Source organism: Cimex lectularius, unplaced genomic scaffold, assembly GCF_000648675.2.
Source record: "Cimex lectularius strain Harlan isolate CLEC.00 unplaced genomic scaffold, Clec_2.1 scaffold12, whole genome shotgun sequence".
NCBI classification, from domain to species: Eukaryota; Metazoa; Arthropoda; class Insecta; order Hemiptera; family Cimicidae; genus Cimex; species Cimex lectularius.
Genome location: NW_019392875.1, coordinates 2163427 through 2181774, shown reverse-complemented (window position 1 = coordinate 2181774; position 18348 = coordinate 2163427). Strand labels below are relative to the sequence as shown.

At 33.9% G+C, this 18348-nt stretch overlaps 3 protein-coding genes across 3 annotated transcripts; 1 reads left to right on the top strand and 2 right to left on the bottom strand.

The window, feature by feature from the left end:
- The first annotated feature begins 1174 nt into the window (after positions 1 to 1174).
- LOC106673908 (keratin-associated protein 5-3-like) lies at positions 1175 to 2623 on the top strand. Its single transcript, XM_014406293.2, has 4 exons — positions 1175 to 1287; positions 1470 to 1517; positions 1584 to 1685; positions 1756 to 2623. The coding sequence occupies exons 1-4, from the start codon at positions 1267 to 1269 to the stop codon at positions 2557 to 2559; spliced, it is 975 nt and encodes a 324-aa protein (XP_014261779.1). The 5' UTR covers positions 1175 to 1266; the 3' UTR covers positions 2560 to 2623.
- A 4991-nt stretch (positions 2624 to 7614) lies between these two features.
- LOC106673941 (keratin-associated protein 4-9-like) lies at positions 7615 to 8706 on the bottom strand. Its single transcript, XM_014406337.1, has 3 exons — positions 8544 to 8706; positions 8343 to 8399; positions 7615 to 8193 (listed from the first exon to the last, which is right to left on the bottom strand). Exons 1-3 carry the CDS (start codon positions 8553 to 8555, stop codon positions 7630 to 7632), a joined length of 633 nt encoding a protein of 210 aa, XP_014261823.1. The 5' UTR covers positions 8556 to 8706; the 3' UTR covers positions 7615 to 7629.
- A 1962-nt stretch (positions 8707 to 10668) lies between these two features.
- Positions 10669 to 15413, bottom strand: LOC106673948 (glutamyl-tRNA(Gln) amidotransferase subunit B, mitochondrial). Its single transcript, XM_014406346.2, has 10 exons — positions 15230 to 15413; positions 14844 to 14991; positions 14677 to 14790; positions 14240 to 14561; positions 14049 to 14182; positions 13892 to 13993; positions 11395 to 11577; positions 11192 to 11331; positions 11009 to 11132; positions 10669 to 10943 (listed from the first exon to the last, which is right to left on the bottom strand). Exons 1-10 carry the CDS (start codon positions 15304 to 15306, stop codon positions 10722 to 10724), a joined length of 1566 nt encoding a protein of 521 aa, XP_014261832.1. The 5' UTR covers positions 15307 to 15413; the 3' UTR covers positions 10669 to 10721.
- Between the last annotated feature and the right edge of the window lie 2935 nt (positions 15414 to 18348).

Sequence of the window (18348 nt, the reverse complement as noted above, 5' to 3'; positions counted from 1 at the left end):
AATCACACTGTAATAACTAACATTATTATTTACATCAGAAAGCGTACTAAAATATAATAAAAAAACAAACAAAAATTACAATTAAAATTAAATGAAGACAATGCTGTAAAAAAAGTAATGAACATGGCTAATCGTAAGTAAAATAAGTGCATGCATTTCACTTATAACATTTTAATAAAATATTTTTGAAGTTTATTTTGGACATATTAATTTAATTAATTAATTATTAGAAGAGGGAAAGTGAGAGTAAAAAAAAGAGGTGAGAAAGTAACAGTGAAAGAGAGTGAGGAAAAAAGAAAGACATACAGAGGAGAAAGAGAAAAATCTGACGCTACTGTTATAATTTCATTAGACTTTTAAAAAATAAAACTGCTGCTAAACAGCAATTTATTCTCAAGAATGGGCCTAATTTATTATCTCTTTTGTATGTCTTTGTGCCAAGACCTGTTGAGTGCAGATTTATTTATTCTCTATAAGAATTATTTGTAACCTTATATAAATTGTAATAATTACAATTTTTATACCTATTCTAAGTAATTAGGTATTTAAGGTTATTCATTAGTGTTTATCTCACAAAATTCTGCCTTGCACTTCTTCTTACTTTCTCTTTAAAAGGGTCTGATAATCTAAAATACAAAATCATAAGTGAGATTCATATTCACTTGATTCTTTCTGATAAAAAAAAATCATTTAGCTGACTATTATGGCAATATTTTGTTTAAGACATGGAGGGATTAGTTTAAAAACATAACCCACATTCTAGATTTAAAATATTTGTAGCACCAAATTAAGTTTTTAATTATTAACTTATTTTTAAAAAAATGAGATTTGTTCAAGATTTTTCATTAGTAATTTGCATAGTATTCCACTGTTGTCTTTCTGTTTTATCTTCTTACATGTTTATTTTAATATTTGTTGTTCTTTCTACCTCAAGCAGAACTGAAAGGAGTGAAATTTCCCTCTCACAGAGATTTGTATTATCTTCTCTCTTCTAAACAACTTGTATTTGTTTGACTCATCTATTTCTCTTAGACAAGGAGTACTCAACAACTCTTTATTTTTTAAACTTTGGATTAGCAGAATAAACTTTGATGTTGACTTCAGAGTTCATTTTGAGTGCAGTTTGATCTCAAATTTAATTAATTTTATGGTACATATGAATAAATTATAAAACAAATGTTTAAACAGCTGCCTCCTAAGTGAGTACCAGTTGTTTGCAAGGCATGACAAGTTCAAGTTGAAAATTTCAAAAAATTACACAAAAAAATGATTCCAAACTCTGCAAAGGTAAATTTCGCCTGTGGTAGATTAGACATTTTATATTACATTAATTGCAATCCCTTGAAACTGAAATACTTGGTGCCTACCAATGTTAATTATTTGCAATATTTAACACAACATTAAGTTTACTTTAAGTTAAAGTTTAATTTTATTTCTAAAGATCTAATATAAAACACTGTTTTCTTCAGCTTTTTGGAATACTGGGCAGTACCTCTCATCCAGAAATTCTGGCAAATGTACGCATTATTTTACAAATAGCTAAGGATAATTGAATTCATTATTTTGAGTTGTTTCTGTTACAGTCAGTAAAAGGTGTGCTCAGCACTTCACTCGTGAGAAATAATAGCCAGGCGTGTTTACAATCGGTTAAATCACTGTTTGATTCAAATAAATCTTCACTTTCAGTAAGAAAAGATCAAAATAGGCCAATTATTATTTAAACTTTAGGTAAAATAATATATTTTTATTTTTCAGGTTCCAAACAATGTAGGCCAAGTTCGAAACGAAAGCTCATGTGGAGGGCAGACCCTCTGTGAATCTACAAAAGGCACTTGTTCTTCTTTAAGCCAACAAAAATTTACCCAGGCTTTTATGAAAAAGAAACCAGGAGGTATAACCCTTCCACCGCAAAAATGCGGTTATATCAAACCCGAACAGAAGCCTTGTGATGACTTGCCTTGTATTGAAAAATGCTGCCCGGTTAGCTGTCGGATTAAAGATCCCTGTTGCACCCACAAGTGTAACGCTATACCGTGCCCTCCTGTAAAGGAGCTGAAATGTTGCAACAAACGGCCGTGTTGCCCGAATGACGATTTTGGCAAAAACCAATGCTGTAAGGAACCGCCGACACCTAGGATACACAGGTGCGACCAGGAAGGCGCGTGCAATGATCCTTGCTGTTCGAGGGTCCCCTGCTGCAAAAAGGAAGAGAAACTAGCTACATGCGATGAATTTGATGTTGGTGGAGATCCTCTAGAGAGGCCTTGCCCCACTCACCCTTGCGATGTCAAAGGTGCAGCTTGTGATCTGATGGGAGCAGAGGAGAACGACTGTTGTGCAGATAAAATGAAAAGGGACGCTTGTGACGAAGGCCCCTGTCCCAGGAGGACCAAGTGTGAAAGGAAAAAGCCTAAATCGTCCAACCAGATATGTCTCAATTTGGACTCGAACTGGCCCCCCAAAAGATCATGTGGTAAAAAACCACAGAAAGATCCTTGCACCCCATGCCAAAGAGATTGCAAACCACACAAACACAAATTTGATGATGGACTATGCTGAAGTGGAATATGATTGATTGGCTTTAGCTGCTAATTGTGCTCTCAATAAAAGTTTTGGAATCATACTCATTTTTATTTATTTATATGTTTTAGTAAGTTCCTCTTGGAGGGGAGGATGGTCAATATGTGCTTAGGTGGTAGTCTTAGAATTAATGTAAAAGGAGGCTATCCACAGGGAGGTTGTTTATCGGCTAATGGCTAATTACAGTAAACAGCTTAATAGAACTTCTGAATAATTCAGGTTTCTACAGTCAATTATTTTCAGATGGTGGTAAATAATGTTCATAGGTAGGGATCCGTTGACTCTTTCACTACTGATGAAAAATGCCATGGGATTGCTTTATAGGTGGTGTTGTGACAAAGGTTTATCAATTAATCCTGCTAAACTAGAATTGAAAATGTCTAGCAGGAGAAGAACATTAGGTAATTTTAAAAACCCTAAATTTCAGGGCATAGAATTAAAGTTAGTGGATTCCTTGGTGTGACACTTGACAGGAAACTTGATTGGAAAGGTCATATTAATAACATATACAGGAAAGGCACTATATCAATGGTACAATGTAGGAGAATTGTCGGTAAAACATAGGGCATCAAACCATGGGTAGCCAAATGGCTATATACTGCAATTATTCTACCTAGATTCTTTTTCGCAGCTTTAGTGTGTGGAAAGGTCTAGAAAATAAATGGAATAGCAATAAATTAAGGTCATTTCAAAGACTAGGTTGTTTGATGATGACAGGAGCATTTTCAACTACACCCACCCTAGCACTTGAAATCATAACCAATACCACACCCCTTCACATTGAGGTTAGGGATGGTTAGGGGTCAGAGCACTATTCAGCTGCTACAGATTAATTAGTGAGGGCGGCTGGAATCATAAGTGCAATAACATAGGTCACTCGAAAATCTCACAACTATTGAGTAAGGTTAACGGTCAATTATTAAGTGTTAGTGATAAAAAGATTAAAACCCCTTCAGAGAAAAAGCACTTTCAGGTAGTCACGTGATTATAATTATTGTCTGGATAATGTCCATCGTAACATAGACTGCTACACAGATAGACCACTTATCAAAGGAAGAGGGAGTGGTGCAGGGATCTACATACCCAAATTAGGAATCAGCATCTCCTCCCCTCTTGGCAATAACACCTCCATTTTTCAGGCGGAAATCTGGGCCAACAATGTGTGTTGTAGAACACTTATGGAAAATAAAATTAAGGGAAAAGATATAAAAATCTTTTCTCACAATCAGGCTAGTCTTAGGGCATTACAAAAAGATTTGTCAACCTCACTACTGGTGGAGGAAACTATAGATCTTATAAATAGGATCTCTTTCAGGTTTGAGAATAAGGTAACCAATATTTGGATCCCAGCACATAAAGGACACCATGGCAATGAAAAGGCGGATGGCCTAGCCAAAGAAGGTTCTAATACTGCGTTTGTCGGGCCACAACCGGTATTACCTCACTCTATGAGCACAGCGAAAGAGAGTATTAATAACTGGGGCATGAAACTGTTCCTTAGGGAGTGGAATCTATCCCCCGGACACAGGCAATCGAAAGAGTTTGTTAAGGTGATCAAACCAGCAGAATCGAAATGGCAATTCTCTATCTCAAGGAAGGGAATTAGGAGGCTGATAGGTATTCTGATGGGCCACTGCCCACTGAGAAGACACCTCTTCGTAATGGGTACTCTACCAGATCCCTTTTGCCGATTCTGTGAAATAAAAGAAGAAACGGCAAGGCACTACCTCACAAAGTGTGATAGGTATGCTAGGCCTAGATTTGAAATCTTTGAAGGAGAGGACATCACCAAATCATTCCCCGAGATAAAATGGTCCAAAATCTTGGGGTTTGTGAACAAGTCAAAGAGGTTTATGCAGGACTCGTGAGCCGACCAAGTCCCGGACCTTTTAGGGATGGGGTACGAGTCTACCCAGGCATTTAACCCTTCGGGTCTTGGTTGCCCACCCTGCATAATATATATAGTTCCTCAACAACAGCAAACTAAATTTTACTCTTCGCTTATTTGTCAGAAAACTGATTTGAAAAAGATTAACATATAAAAATGATTTTTTGACCAACAGTGAACGGCAAACTAAACATCAGATTTATTACTCCGCAGACCTCAATAGGAAAACTCACAACCTACTCGTGTACACAAATTTGTAGAAATATTAGATTTCTACTATTAGATTATTAGAGAGGGAAATGAAAAGGCGTCCTAACCCTTAACTCCCTTAACTATCGCGATCCACCCCTCTGAAACTAAAAATGCAATAAAAAACATGATTGAAGGAATGCGGGTGCCAGTGGGCAGGGTTGGCAGAGAAACTCTCGCGTATCAAGAGCACTGACGATTGGTGGCCCTCAGAGGACCAACAAGAAAAGTCATCCTCAAACAATTAAGAATAGGCCGTGTGAGGTTTACACACGTGCACTTACTCTTGTGCCAAAGCCCACGTGTCAAGAATGCAGTTCCTTGATGTGTCCCATTTAAGAAGGGTGTTAATCCTGGCACCATAAAAAAGTGTGCTGGAATGCCACCCGATATAAGAATTGTTCTTGAGTGAAGCAGCGAATGTCTGGGTCTTCTATTCTGATTCTTGGAAGAAACAAGGTTGTATAAAGTGCTAATATTGTTGTCTATCGTAATGCCTAGTATGCACTGAGATTCTTTGAATCGATTCATGTTGCGGGGCAGAGTTGGGGCTGCGTAGATTCATTGTTGTGATGCATCCCCGACTCTGCTCCGTGACAAAGAACCGTGTCCAGACCAAGATTCAGTTCACATTCATCAGTGCCTGCGAAAATGACGGAGGAACTAGCTCTTAAAGGAATTTCCCTTGCTCTTTTTTGCATTGTACATAGTGAATCCAATCGGAGGTGCATTAAAAAAAATGCCCAAAAAGATGGTAGGTTCAACAAATATTTCACGGTGGGAATCAGCATGGGAAAAATCTTTTGGACACAAGATTAAATGATGGAGCAGGGTTCAGAATTCTTTTTTTTATTTCAGAAACACTCACTACAACGTCAACTAAACAAATGAAGTAAGAGCGCTTGTACCGATTCACATCCACACTGGCAAATGTTGCGCAACATTGAGTCAAAGAATCCCACATCGGATGGGATTCAAAAGAGTTTGAAAATGCTAGCCCGCAACCACCAGATCCATCGGAACAATTAGTCGGGGCAGCCCCGACTCAGGCTAGATGCAGTCGAGATTCTCCGGAGATTCAAAGAGTCGATGAAGAATCCCAGTGTGTACTACGCCTAATGTGTGTTGAAAGTGAATGTATTTATTAATGTCAATGTGGCATGTGAGAGGGTTCATTGTGGAATACTGAGTACCCCATGAATCCTTAGTCTAGTTATATCAGGTGTAAAGATGATGTACTGGAGTACTTTGCTGCCCTAATAGTGAATGGTATATAAATAAGAAAGAATGTATTTGAGAGTGAGTTTGAAGGGTTTCGATTGCGATGGGTACTGAAAAGACCTAGCTTTTCAGAGCACTCAGAGCCCAACTTCAGTGGCTGCACGTCACACTAAGCAAATCTCGGCCAATGAAAGACAATCTATCGGGCCGAACATTGGCCATCGTTCTCAATCACACCAACGGGTTGTGGTCAAGGGATTCAGCCATGTGGAATCGCAGTCAACATCAACCTTTTTGATGTTACCATCAGAAGACCAAGGCCAACCCCTTCATTGGTTGATTTACCTCCCATACACACTAAGCAAATCAAAGCGGTTGGTTATCTTTCCCGAAAGCACCGCAGCTGTGCTACAAGGGCACCATAATAATTTTCTATAAAAACTGTTACTAAACCCCTTTATAAAACCCTATAAAATAAGAACCTGGTGGCCAGTCAATCTCAATATGGATTTTAACGAGACAGTTGCAATTGTGTATTTTATATTATTGACCAAAAATGTATTCGCTTTTATATTTTTGCTATTAAACGCGTAATCCCTTTTCAAAAGGCAAGTTTTTCAACTTCACAATTAAGTAAGTAGTTTTATTTTTTAAAGAAAATTGCAGACAAAATAAGGTTTTTTTTTTTTAATAATTTAAAGGCTGCAACCTTATTGGTCATTAAGCCTTCAGTCTTTGCAAGTCAACGGAGCAGCCCGGCCCCCTCAGAGCGATGGCAGCCCCAGGCCTGGAAAGAACAGAACCCCACGGATCTCTCGCAACTGATGCTTTTAGTCTTAATATTGCGCGCAGGACTTTATCGAGGAGGGGTCGGTGTCTAGTCACCATCGACACCTCCTCTAAGCTCGCTGGAGATTCCTTGACCTCAGAGTCCGGGGAGGCACCCCTCAATCCAGCCCAAGACCGACCAGCACCCGAGGCCCCGCACGGGCGTCGCCAGAAGTCAGCCGCACCACACCGCCAACATGGGGAACCAGCAAAGGAAACAAGAGTTGAGGGGATGGGATATTAGATTTTATCAATTAGTTGGATGTCTGTTAAGAAGTTAAAAATTTTGTTTATTGATGTTGAGTTGTTGCTTAGTATGGATTGGAGGTCTTTGGGAATCTGATGGAGGGTTCTTTTAGAGGTGTATAAAGGACAATCTATTAGGATGTGGGATATTATGATGGTAGTTTTACAGAGTGGGCATATAGGTTTAGGAGTTCTTTCAAGGAGGAATCTATGGTGAGTCGGGAGTGGCCAATTCGAAGCCGGGTTAGGAGGGTTTCTTCTTTTCAGGAGGGTCTAGAAGAGGATTCCCATTTCTTTACATCTTTCTTTATTGCTAAGAGGTTTAAATATATCAATGCTTGAATTGAAAATGAATTACTATCATAAAACTCATGCAGAGAATATGGAAATGGCAAAAGTTTGGGAACTGCTGGATTAGACTAAGGTCTGACCCCGGGGTGGGTGATTCTCGAGGCCTGCTGGTGATTCATTGTAAAGTACAAAAGCTGGAATTGCATATGTGCATATATACAAGCACGTGCAGATTTGAGTTTATATAACTCAGATCAAACTATAGAATAGGAATTTGAAATATAATTTAAAATATTGAAATAATAAAACTCTTAGTGGTCAAACATTTATTTGGTTGGTTTACAAGCTTTTCCTACCACTTCGATAGTACACTTTGGTTCTCCACATTCAGCAACTTTGGGACAAATTTTCTTATCTGTCATGTTTGTACAGCAATGCATTTTCTCTGGTAGTTTTGGCGGACAACAAGTGAAATTGTGCGAACGTTCACACTTGAGATCTTTACAAGTACAAACTTGACAAGGGCAGCATTCGTTTCTCTTCACTTTACAGTGTTCGGGGCACATAGCGTCGGTTATTCTGTTTGGATGTTTCGGCAAGCAACAGACATCCCTGAACTGGTAGGGGTTGTAAGGAGGGCAGCAGGCCCGTTTGCAGCAAGCATCCTTCGTTTTAGGGCATGGCGGTGGGGTATAAGGACAGTGGAAACACGGATCGTCATATGGGCACATGTGTATCGGAGGGAGGCATGGCTTTTTCGGACAAGGTGGACATTTCAATCTTGGCTTGTCGCACACTTTCTGCCATTGCGATAAACACGGATTGATACAATCGACGGTGTCATTGGGGCATTTGTTCTTAATGCTTACATTCCTTGAGAAATTTGTTATCTAAAATCAGAAAATTTAAAATAAAAACGTGATTAACATCACTATTGTATATTTTACAATAGATAAACCCAAGAGTTTGAACAAATAAATTATATATTAATGACATTAAATAAAAAATTATTTAAAAAAAAATAGCAAAGGATATCTACCTCTAATTTCGGCTTAAGAAACGACGTCCATGTTTTGCAAACATACTTTGCAAGCCCCTAGGGGTTCAAAAACAAATATTATTCAGATCACAATTACCATGAAGTTTATTTAAAAGTCAATAAAATATTTATCGCTTTATTAAAGCAATAAACTAACAAAAGTGTAAGCCGAGTGAAAAAAATAAACATTAAGCCACTTACTCTACCAGCCATGATGACCACTAATTTTTCTTACTTGCCCTTGAGAAACTTGCTTCACATATTTTAATTAATATGTTCTGATCACATGGGTGTTAATTGTTTCTCTTTTGTCATTTATTTTGCAACAAATTTTGGTTAAAAATCACATGGAACCATCACTCATGAGTTTTTCGTTACCCCTGCAAGCGTGTATATAAATATTAAAGAAGTGGTTGCGTTAGGTGTTAGTTCTGCATTTCCTTTTTGTAACATGAAAATATAAAAAAATATAGTTATTTTAATAGCAACATTTAATGAAAAATATAAGCGTAAACATTTATAATATAAAATATTAGTACACAGGACTAGGTAGGTAAAAACACAGCAAATGATAAAAACAATTTGCACCAGCTTTGATCATAGTTGTTTGCCATTAAAAAAATCTTTTCACTTCATAATCTCCAAATCTCAATCCCGCAAATCCAAGAAGACCTAAATGTCATCGGCGTTGGACTCTCAATCTCAATAAGTCCCAGGTGTTTGGATTTGTTTTTTTTTTTCCGTTCCATTGTCTCATTACAACAATTTGCACATAGTATATAATATGTATATAGAACTGAACCGGTTCAACTTCAAAGATATTAAACAGGTTGGGAGAATACTGCCGAATGTGGAATTTGTCAGTAAATTTGAATAAAACTAAGATTATGGTGTTTAGAAATGGCGGTAGACCATCAAAGAACGAACGATGGTTTTTAGAAAATGAAAGAATAGAGGTAGTAAAAAGAGTACAAATATTTAGGTATAACGTTGACTCCTCTAATTTCCTTCAATATGCATTTGGCCAATAAACTTAGGGTTGCTAAACAAGGATTAAATATAACCTGGAATGGTACTCTCAACAGAGATGTTCCTCTAAAAAGTAAATTTAAAGTTTTTAATTCCGTCTCTAGGGCTGTGATGTGTTATGCGTCACAAGTATGGAGCTACCATCAGTATGAAGTAGAAAAACTTCTTTGTTTTTTTATTAAGAAGTTGTTTGGCGCTCCCTATTATACACCAAGTTATTTTCTTTATTTGGAATTAGGCTTTAGACCTTTGTTTGTGTATACAATGAGGAGTCATTTAAATTATATACAGCAGGTTTTGGGTCTGAAACAAGATCGTTTGCCCTACCTCCTTGCTCAGGAGATAATAAAAAAAAACATTTTTTGGTTTAAAGAATTGGAAGTGTTGTCTTCCGGAGTGAACTGTAGTTCTCGTATAAATTTTACAGATGCGAAAGATTTCAAAATTTGGGCAGTCCAATTATTACAGGCAGTAGAAACTCAGCATAAAGAAGAATGTTTAAGAAAAGTACAATGTTCTACATGCCATTTAATATACAAGAAATTGAATTTCGATCTTGGAGACAATTACTTGTATAAGGAATACAACTGGAATTTGATCAAGGTTGTTTTTTGCGCGAGAGGTCAATTATTATATTTAAATTTTAAGCCTTGGCTGGAGGAAAGAGACCAAGCATGCTATATGTGTGTAAACTAAAAACGGTGGAAGATTTGTTTCATTTTTTGCCAGTTTGTCCAACTTTGGAGAAAGTTAGGTTAATTTGGTTCCACAGATGTCGTTTGACATTCCGTGAGTATATAGAACTTTTAAATGGGAAAATTGGTTTAGTTTGTATAGATATATTATAGATGCGCTGAATTGCAGAGATAATTTTATATTAAGTTTATAATTTGTATGTTAATTTAAGTTTTATNTATATATATTTTTTTTTTGTCATTTGTCCCTCGAGGTGCCGGTGTTTTAAAAAAAAAGCCCATTTGTAAGTATGTCGGGTTCGAATGCAGGGCCGCTGTATTCGAACCCGGGACCTTTACCTTACAGTGATGAGCACCGTGTCAACACCGTTGCGGCCACTGACACCCCATATTTATAATATTACATTATATAATATATATTATACAAAAGGTTGTTTAATTTTTAAATATTGTATTTAATTATTGTGTAGCTGTGCAGTTTGTATGATATATATAGAAAAAGGGAGAGGGCCGATGGCGGAATATCAAGCACCCATCGGCACTAACAGTGCAGGACTTCATTGTTGTTCCATTAAAAAATAATAATAATAAGCATAAAAAAATATGAAATAAATTCAAATCGTTTATTTAAGATAAAAGTAACATTTTATAAATATTATTTGGAATTTAACATTTCTCTGATCAGTTCGATCACCTTACTCATTTTTGCACGATTGTTCGTTTGTTCACTTATGTAGTCCAAAAGAAAAGAAAGGACCCTGACTTTGCCTTTCCGATACTTTTCAACAGCAGTCGGATTATTCTTCATTGCTTCTAAGCAGATTTCCCTCAGAATCTGTTCATCGGTGATTTGATATAAATTCTCCTTTTCTACTATCTATAAATAGATAATATTTAACAAAAATGGTTCTGTATTTTTGATTGTGTAATCAAGGTAACAACCTCAAAAGGCGTTTGCGGATTTCCATTTATGATTTCACTCAAAAGTTTTCTTGCGGTTGTTAAGTTAATACGGTCATTCTGCAACAAATCTATTATCTCACCTAAACCAAGGCCGATGAGTTTACTGTTAAAAAAACCACATTAAAAGTGAAATTTATAATGTAAAAACTACAAAAACCCAACCTTATATCTTCGAGAGAAATAGTTTCTTTATTGACATGCATCATCAATTCAATTGTAATAAATTTAGCTATTGTTTTAACATCTCTTTCCTTATTTTCTTTTAAGAGTTGTAAAAATACATCATAAAGTTGATCATTTCCCTTAAAAAATAAATAAATAATTAATTAAATAAAATTATTTTCACCACCAAGGTGAAGACCTACCACTAAATGTATAATCATATCTCTAGATAAGCCGAAATCAACTGCCAACCTCTTCCTCGTATCTTCTGGCAATTCTGGAAGAGAATCGCGAAGCTTTTCAACACTTATGACGCCTGGGAAATCTTCTTTCGAAGTGTTAACTCTTAAAGGAGGGAGATTTGGTTCTGGCATGAACCTATAATCCTTGCAATAAATTTATTGTTCAAGTTAAGTTGGTCAACCAGGTTTTGGGAAAATTTTGAGACAAATGACTAGTAATGTGAGTCAGGCAGAGGGGTCATCGAAATTATCGGTAAAAAAGTTCCACGAAAGTCGGTACCAAAGGGTTTTTATAGCTAGACTTAATACAATTTGGTCAAATCCAAATTTTGTCCATTTTCTGACCTACTTTGCTTAACATAATGTTGATTAAAATACATTTAAAAAAAAACAGTATTTTGTTTATTTGTCTTTTTAAATCATACCAAATTATAATATTCTGCATCATAGAACATTTTTGTTTTTATGTTAACCAATAATGAAATTAATACACCAAAAAAAATTTTTTTTTTTTTTAAATCTGCAAAATAATTTATGCTCATTTAATTAAATTTACTTTATGCTTATAACTTTTATTAAAATTTTATTGTATGCAATATAATTTAAATAAATAAATTCATACAACAGTTATTTAGAGATTAAATAATATTATTTGTGGTAAATAGTAACTAATAACAAAACCGCGACCCACCAACCTGATCATCTTGTTAAATTAAAAATTAAAAAATCAGCTGATATGTAATAATCTTGAAATATGTACATAAATGAAGGCATAAAAACATATTTTGCAAAATTATTTCGATAGCTTTCTCTTTATTTATTCTCTTGCTTACATAAATTTTTATTCTTTCTTTCTATCTCACTCTCACATTCACTTTCTCACCTCACTTTCTTACTCTCTCTCTCTCACTCTCTCTCTCTCTCTCTCTCTCTCTCTCTCTCTCTCCCTCTCTCTCCCCTTCCCCCCCCCCTGTTTCCCTCTTTTTTATTCATATATTGTATACATGTTTTTTCTAGTACATATTATATTTGATATTAGCTTTCTCTCTATTTATTCTCTTGCTTACATAAATTTTTATTCTTTCTTTCTATCTCACTCTCACATTCACTTTCTCACCTCATTTTCTTACTCTCTCACTCTCTCTCTCCCCCCCTTTTTCTCTCTTTTTTATCTTGTAGGTTCATATATTGTATACATATATTTTTCTCTAGTTCATATTTTTTTCACTTTATTCTTTTGCTTATATAAATTTTATTAATTATCTATCAGTTAATTTACCTTCTTTCTTAATTTATTTATATAATTATATGACTTTTTTTTAATATGTGGTGAGTGTATAGAATATTTATTTGTTTTCTCAGATTTGTTTAACAGATATCACAATCAGATCCATGATAACTTTCTTTACCGATGGCCCATGAATTCATAATTTAATTGAAAACCTATGTTTTATTATATTGTTTTAAATGATTACTGGGATATCGTGAGATGTAGGTTGATTGTGCCAACTTTTCGATCTTTATTGCGATCATCTTCAGCCTCCCTCACGATCTCCAAATAATCATTGATTAACGATCACTAAATGTTTTAAATATTTAGTTTTACACATTTTATAAACAAGGGATTGGTGAAAAGCTGTATGTAATCACTTCTTCTTTTTTTTATATACAGAACAAAAAACCCTTTTCATAATTAATTGTTCTACTTGTTCTTTATAATTACTGATTATTTGGAGATTGTGACATGCAGTCTGGTGTGATGTAGGTTTAGAAAAACATTTTCTTTATCATGCCAATGTTTCAACTTTTATTGAGATCATCTTCAGGTTCTGGTATTTACAAAAATTATTTAAATTACACAAATACATGTAGGATGTGAAAAAATAAATTTATACAATGCTAGAAATTTTAGACTCAAAGTATTTGTACTCACTCAAAGTGTTTGTTTTCTGTGTAACAGTTGTATACTTTGATTGAGTAGAAATACTTTGATCGAATATAAAAAATTTTTTTGCATTGCATAAATTCACTTTTTTCCACATCCTACATGTATTTTTTAAATTTAAACAATGTTTGTAAATCCCAGGCCCTGGAGATGATCTCAATAAAGCTTGAAACGTTGGCACAATAAAGAAAATGTTTTTCTGAAACCTACATCACACCAAACCGCATCTCACGATTTCTGAATAATTATTGAAAATATTTTTTTGCTCAGCCCCTAGGACACAAAGGCAAGAATGCTCAGACGTGTCTAATATTTTTTAAACAAATAATCAAAAAGTTATTAAAACTGGTACTCCCACATTCGTAGCCTTCCCTTTATATATTCACTTATTTTTTCCTTATTTTAAAATCAAAAAATCAAAGCTTTCGCTTTATGTTTAATATATAAATGCCTACAATTGTGGCTACTCCGCAAGCAATAAAATTATATTGCAATTGTTACATTGTTAATTACCTGTTTGACCTCTTTATCTCTCATTGGTAAAGTTTGGGCATTAATGGCATCCCACGCTCTTGTTTCATTTACAATTTCTCCTCCCTTTTCCAATATTTCTATCTAAACATTTTGTTTATTTTAATTTCTTATCTACAGGGTAAAAATGATAAATTACCTGTCTTTTAATTTCAAAATTAACAGCATTCGCTACGCCCCTTATGCTTGAAATGTTTTTTACTTCAGTCCTTGTTCCGAGTGGTTCGCCTTGTTTATTAACAGAAATGTTAGCATCGACACGAAGAGCACCTTCTAAAAATTTAAAAACATGTTAAAAGCAAAAAAATAATATAATTTTAACTTATGTACCTTCCATTTTACAAGAACAAGTATTTATTTTAGATAAAATAAGAATAAGTTCTTTTACAAGAGCTGCAGCCTCTTCGCCGTCCGAGAGATCAGGCTCAAAAACTAATTCCATCAAAGGAATTCCTGCTCTGTTTAAATCAACTAAAGTATATTCTATAATTTCCTCGTGCAACGATTTACCGCTGTCCTGCTCAAGCTGGATTTGTTTTAATCTCGACCATCTATCGTAGGGCGTTTTGTGAACCCCAGGTGTGAAAATATGAAAATGAATTTTCCCATCGTTTGCCAAAGGTGCTCTCTGTTGGGTTATCTGGTATCCTGCCTTTAAAAACAAACTATTCTATATTAAAAAAAAAAAAAAAAAAAAAAAAAAATCATTTGAGAGTTGATTAGTAAAAAAAAAAAAAAAAAAAAAATCAGTTGAATTTGTTCATTACAGGCAGATCCGAATAAAAGTAATGCTTCCTGTCAAACGTAGACACCTGGTTGACCCTGCACGACAAAGCGAGAGCGGTTAAAATCCCAGACTCTACGCAACTTCTGTTCAACACCTAAAAAACACGTAGGTCAGTTAAACAGAATAAAACACTTTGAGCGTACTGACAGGTAAAGTGCCTGGTATCGCTGCATCAAAAAGGGCGACACTGCTGTTCACCAGGCCGCCGAAAGAAGTCGAAGCACCGGAGAATAGTTTGGACTTTGTGTTTATCTGGGCATGCACTTCCAGACCGACTACACTGTTCCATTTAGAACTGGAAAAAAAATTTGTAAATCTCAATAACAAAAACAAAAAAGTAAAAACTCGATATCATTTCAATAATAATACATTTTACGTAACTAGTATACTTGTATGTTAAACCCACAGAATAAAAAAATAAAAAAACAGCCTGAATTCACCAAATATTTTTTTCAATCACCTTAATCTATTTCATCTATGATTTAGATTTTATTTAGGAGAAAAAACTTTTAAAAAATGTAATTTTACTATACCCCTTTTTAGTTTTGGTTGAAAAATAGACCCTAGGACACCTCGTGTGAGGTGGGCCACGAATTAACTTATAAAGCATGACAATCAATTCATGGCATGTATTTTAAACGTTGAATTAATTGTTAAGAAAAAGCCATGCTTAATCCAAAACAGAACTTAAATCTGGAAGGAGGTTTTACTCAGCAAAGTGCGCTATCTCATAGAAAAGAAATAAGTTCATCCTGGGGTAGTTTCGATTGGTTGCCACCTTATTTTGAATTTGGCCAAAAGTACTGGCTAGATTCTGCAGAACAGAAGAAACCAAAGGCAAAACAAAATTAACAAAGCCTGATGAGAGTACTTGGAAGAAAATTTGAACTACGAAATTCATTAGCAAATAAAAACAAATTATAAAAATTAACTATTTGAAAGTTCATCTAAAAACCGACAAACAAGGTAAATTAGAAAACAACCAAAGAAAAAGTAAATAGAAAGAAAAAAGAGATTAATTGTAGAGAAGAACATAGAAGCCAACAAGAAAAACAACACAAAGCCTGATGAGGGCATCAGAAGAAAATTAGTACTTAACAATGCAATATCAAAAAACAAAAATATAAAAATTAACTGGTTAAAATTTCATTTAAAAAAAGAAAAAAAATGTTTAAAAAGCAAGAAATATAAAGGAAATTAGAAAAAACCCAAAAGAGTGGAGAAGAGAAAATAAAATGAAAGGAGCCAAATGAAAAATAAATAGCAAAAATACAACAACAAAAAATTTAATACACCAAGAAGCATAAATAAAATTAGAAAACAACAAAAAAAGTAAAGAAGATAAAGAAAACAATATCAACAATAAAATAGCAAATAAAAACAAAAATACACAAATTAATTGGTTGCAGATTAATTAAAAACACGGAGAAACATAAGAATTTATAAAACAATTAAATAAGAACAGAAGAAAAATAAGAAAGTTATACACCATAGAGAAGAGCAGAAGAAAACATGATAAAATTAGTAACACCTGCTAAGGGCATCAAAAGAAAATTAGTACCTAAAAATGCAACAGCAAATAACAAAAATATAAAGATTAACTGCTTAACATTTCATTTAAAAAAATTGTTTAAAAACGAAGAAATATAAAGGAAATTAGAAAAAAACCAAAGGAGTGGAGAAGAGAAAGAAAAAGTATATACATTGTAGGGAGTAACAGAAAAAATCATGAAAATAAAATGAGACGAACCAAATGAAAATTAAATCCCAAAAATACAAAAAAAAAATATTAAAACAACAAGAAGCATAAATGAAATTAGAAAACAACGAAAAAGTAAAGAAAATAAAGAAAAATGAGATTCCTTGTAGAAAACATAAGAAACCATAAGAAACCAATATGAGTAAATCAACAATGAAATAGCAAATAAAAACAAGAATTAATTGGTTAAAAATTAATTGGTAGAAAATAAATTAAAAACACCAAAAAAATAAGAATTTAAAAAACATCTAAATAAGAAGGATTACACCTTAAAGAAGAACAGAAGAAATCGACGTGATAAAATTAACAATATCCAATGAGGGGGTCAGAAGAAAATTAGTGCCTAAAAATGCAATAGCAAATTTAAAAAAAAAAAATACAAAAATTAACTGCTTAAAATTTCATTTTCAAATTTTTTTTGAAAATTAAGAAATTTTCAAAAAAAATAATAAGAATAAAGGAAAATTAGAAAAACCAAAGGAGTGGAGAAGAGAAAGAAAAAAGTATATACATTGTAGAGAGTAACAGACAAAATCATAAAAATAAAATGGGAGGAATCAAATCAAAATTAAATCCCAAAAATACAAAAAAAAAATAATTAAAACACCAAGAAGCATATGAAATTATAAAACAACAAAAAAGTAAAGAAGAAAAAGAAAAACGATATTCATTGTAGAAAACATGAGATCAATGAAAGTAAATTAACAAAGAAATGGCAAATAAAAACAAAAATATAAAAATTAAGTGGCTGAAATTTTAAAAAAAAATCGTTGAAAAACCTAGAAATATGAAAGAAATTAGATAAAAACCAAAGGAGTGGAGAAGGGAAAATAAAATCACAGGAACCAAATGAAAATTAAGAAAACAACAAATAAATAAAGAAGAGAAAGAAAAAAGGATATTCATCGTAGAGAACATAAGAAGCCAGTAAGAATACATTTACAATGAAATAACAAATAAAAACAAAAATATGAGCATTAATTTATTGAAAGTTAATTTCGAACACCAACAAATATAAAGGAAATTAGAAAACAACTATATACAAGAGAAAAGGATATTCATCATAGAGAACATAAGAAACCAATGAGAGTAAATTAACAATGAAATAGCAAATAAACAATGTAAAATTAATTGATTCAAAGTTAATATATTTTTCCCCTAAACTATTTTATATTTAATGTATATTTTAAGATAAAATGCTGCTTACAGTAAAACAGACTAGGTGAAAAAGGTCCTAAACTGCCTAATGACTCCGGGAAAGGAAAACAAAATTATCTTAAAGTGGGTTCCTGGACATGAAGGCACAGAAGGATATGAAAAGGCTGACCAACCAGCCAAAAAAGAAGCAACCCTCTCACCCATGGGATCATAATCACAACTGAGTACTCTGGAGTGTCCGCTTAAGTCGGAATTGGCAAAAATAGATTGAGAAAGATAAACCCTCAGACAAACAGGTATGAGGCAAAGCTAAGAGTTTGTAAATCTCTCAAAACAGAAGGCAAAGGAACTTCTCTCTCTCAGCAAGCAGGGTTTGAAGAGAATTAAATACCTCCATAATGCCACTGCACTTTCAATTTTCTTCTTAAGGCAAAACAGAGACAGAAAAATGCCGACTCTGTCAGAAGGAAACAGAGACATTGGCACATATCCTTTGCAAATAAAAAATATAAAGCTGCTTATGGTACAGCTACTTTGGACCATTTCTCATACTAAACTAAATCCCAAAGAGGCACTAATGAAAGTGCTTACCATGGATTAGTAAGTACCTAACTTTAGTATAAACTTAGTAAGTATATAACTATTTAAGCAATAGCACACTTTCCAAGGTGTAGTGGTTCCACAATAGACCTGTTTAGGTCGCAGAGGAAGATAAAACTGTCTTCTGCATCACCC

What these genes read in the sequence shown, in the direction of transcription:
- LOC106673908 (XM_014406293.2), top strand. Translation starts at nt 1,267, where the DNA reads ATGATTCCAAACTCTGCAAAG. An exon ending in TGATTCCAAACTCTGCAAAG is followed by an intron (nt 1,288 to 1,469) that starts GTAAATTTCGCC and finishes TGTTTTCTTCAG; the next exon opens with CTTTTTGGAATACTGGGCAG. An exon ending in CAAATAAATCTTCACTTTCA is followed by an intron (nt 1,686 to 1,755) that starts GTAAGAAAAGAT and finishes TTTATTTTTCAG; the next exon opens with GTTCCAAACAATGTAGGCCA.
- LOC106673941 (XM_014406337.1), bottom strand. An exon ending in TTCTTAAGCCGAAATTAGAG is followed by an intron (nt 8,194 to 8,342) that starts GTAGATATCCTT and finishes TTCTGATTTTAG; the next exon opens with ATAACAAATTTCTCAAGGAA.
- LOC106673948 (XM_014406346.2), bottom strand. Translation starts at nt 15,306, where the DNA reads ATGCTTTATAAGTTAATTCGTGGCCCACCTCACACGAGGTGTCCTAGG. An exon ending in TCAACCAAAACTAAAAAGGG is followed by an intron (nt 14,992 to 15,229) that starts GTATAGTAAAAT and finishes TTTTTTTTCCAG; the next exon opens with TTCTAAATGGAACAGTGTAG. An exon ending in ATTTCTCTCGAAGATATAAG is followed by an intron (nt 11,133 to 11,191) that starts GTTGGGTTTTTG and finishes TTTTTTTAACAG; the next exon opens with TAAACTCATCGGCCTTGGTT.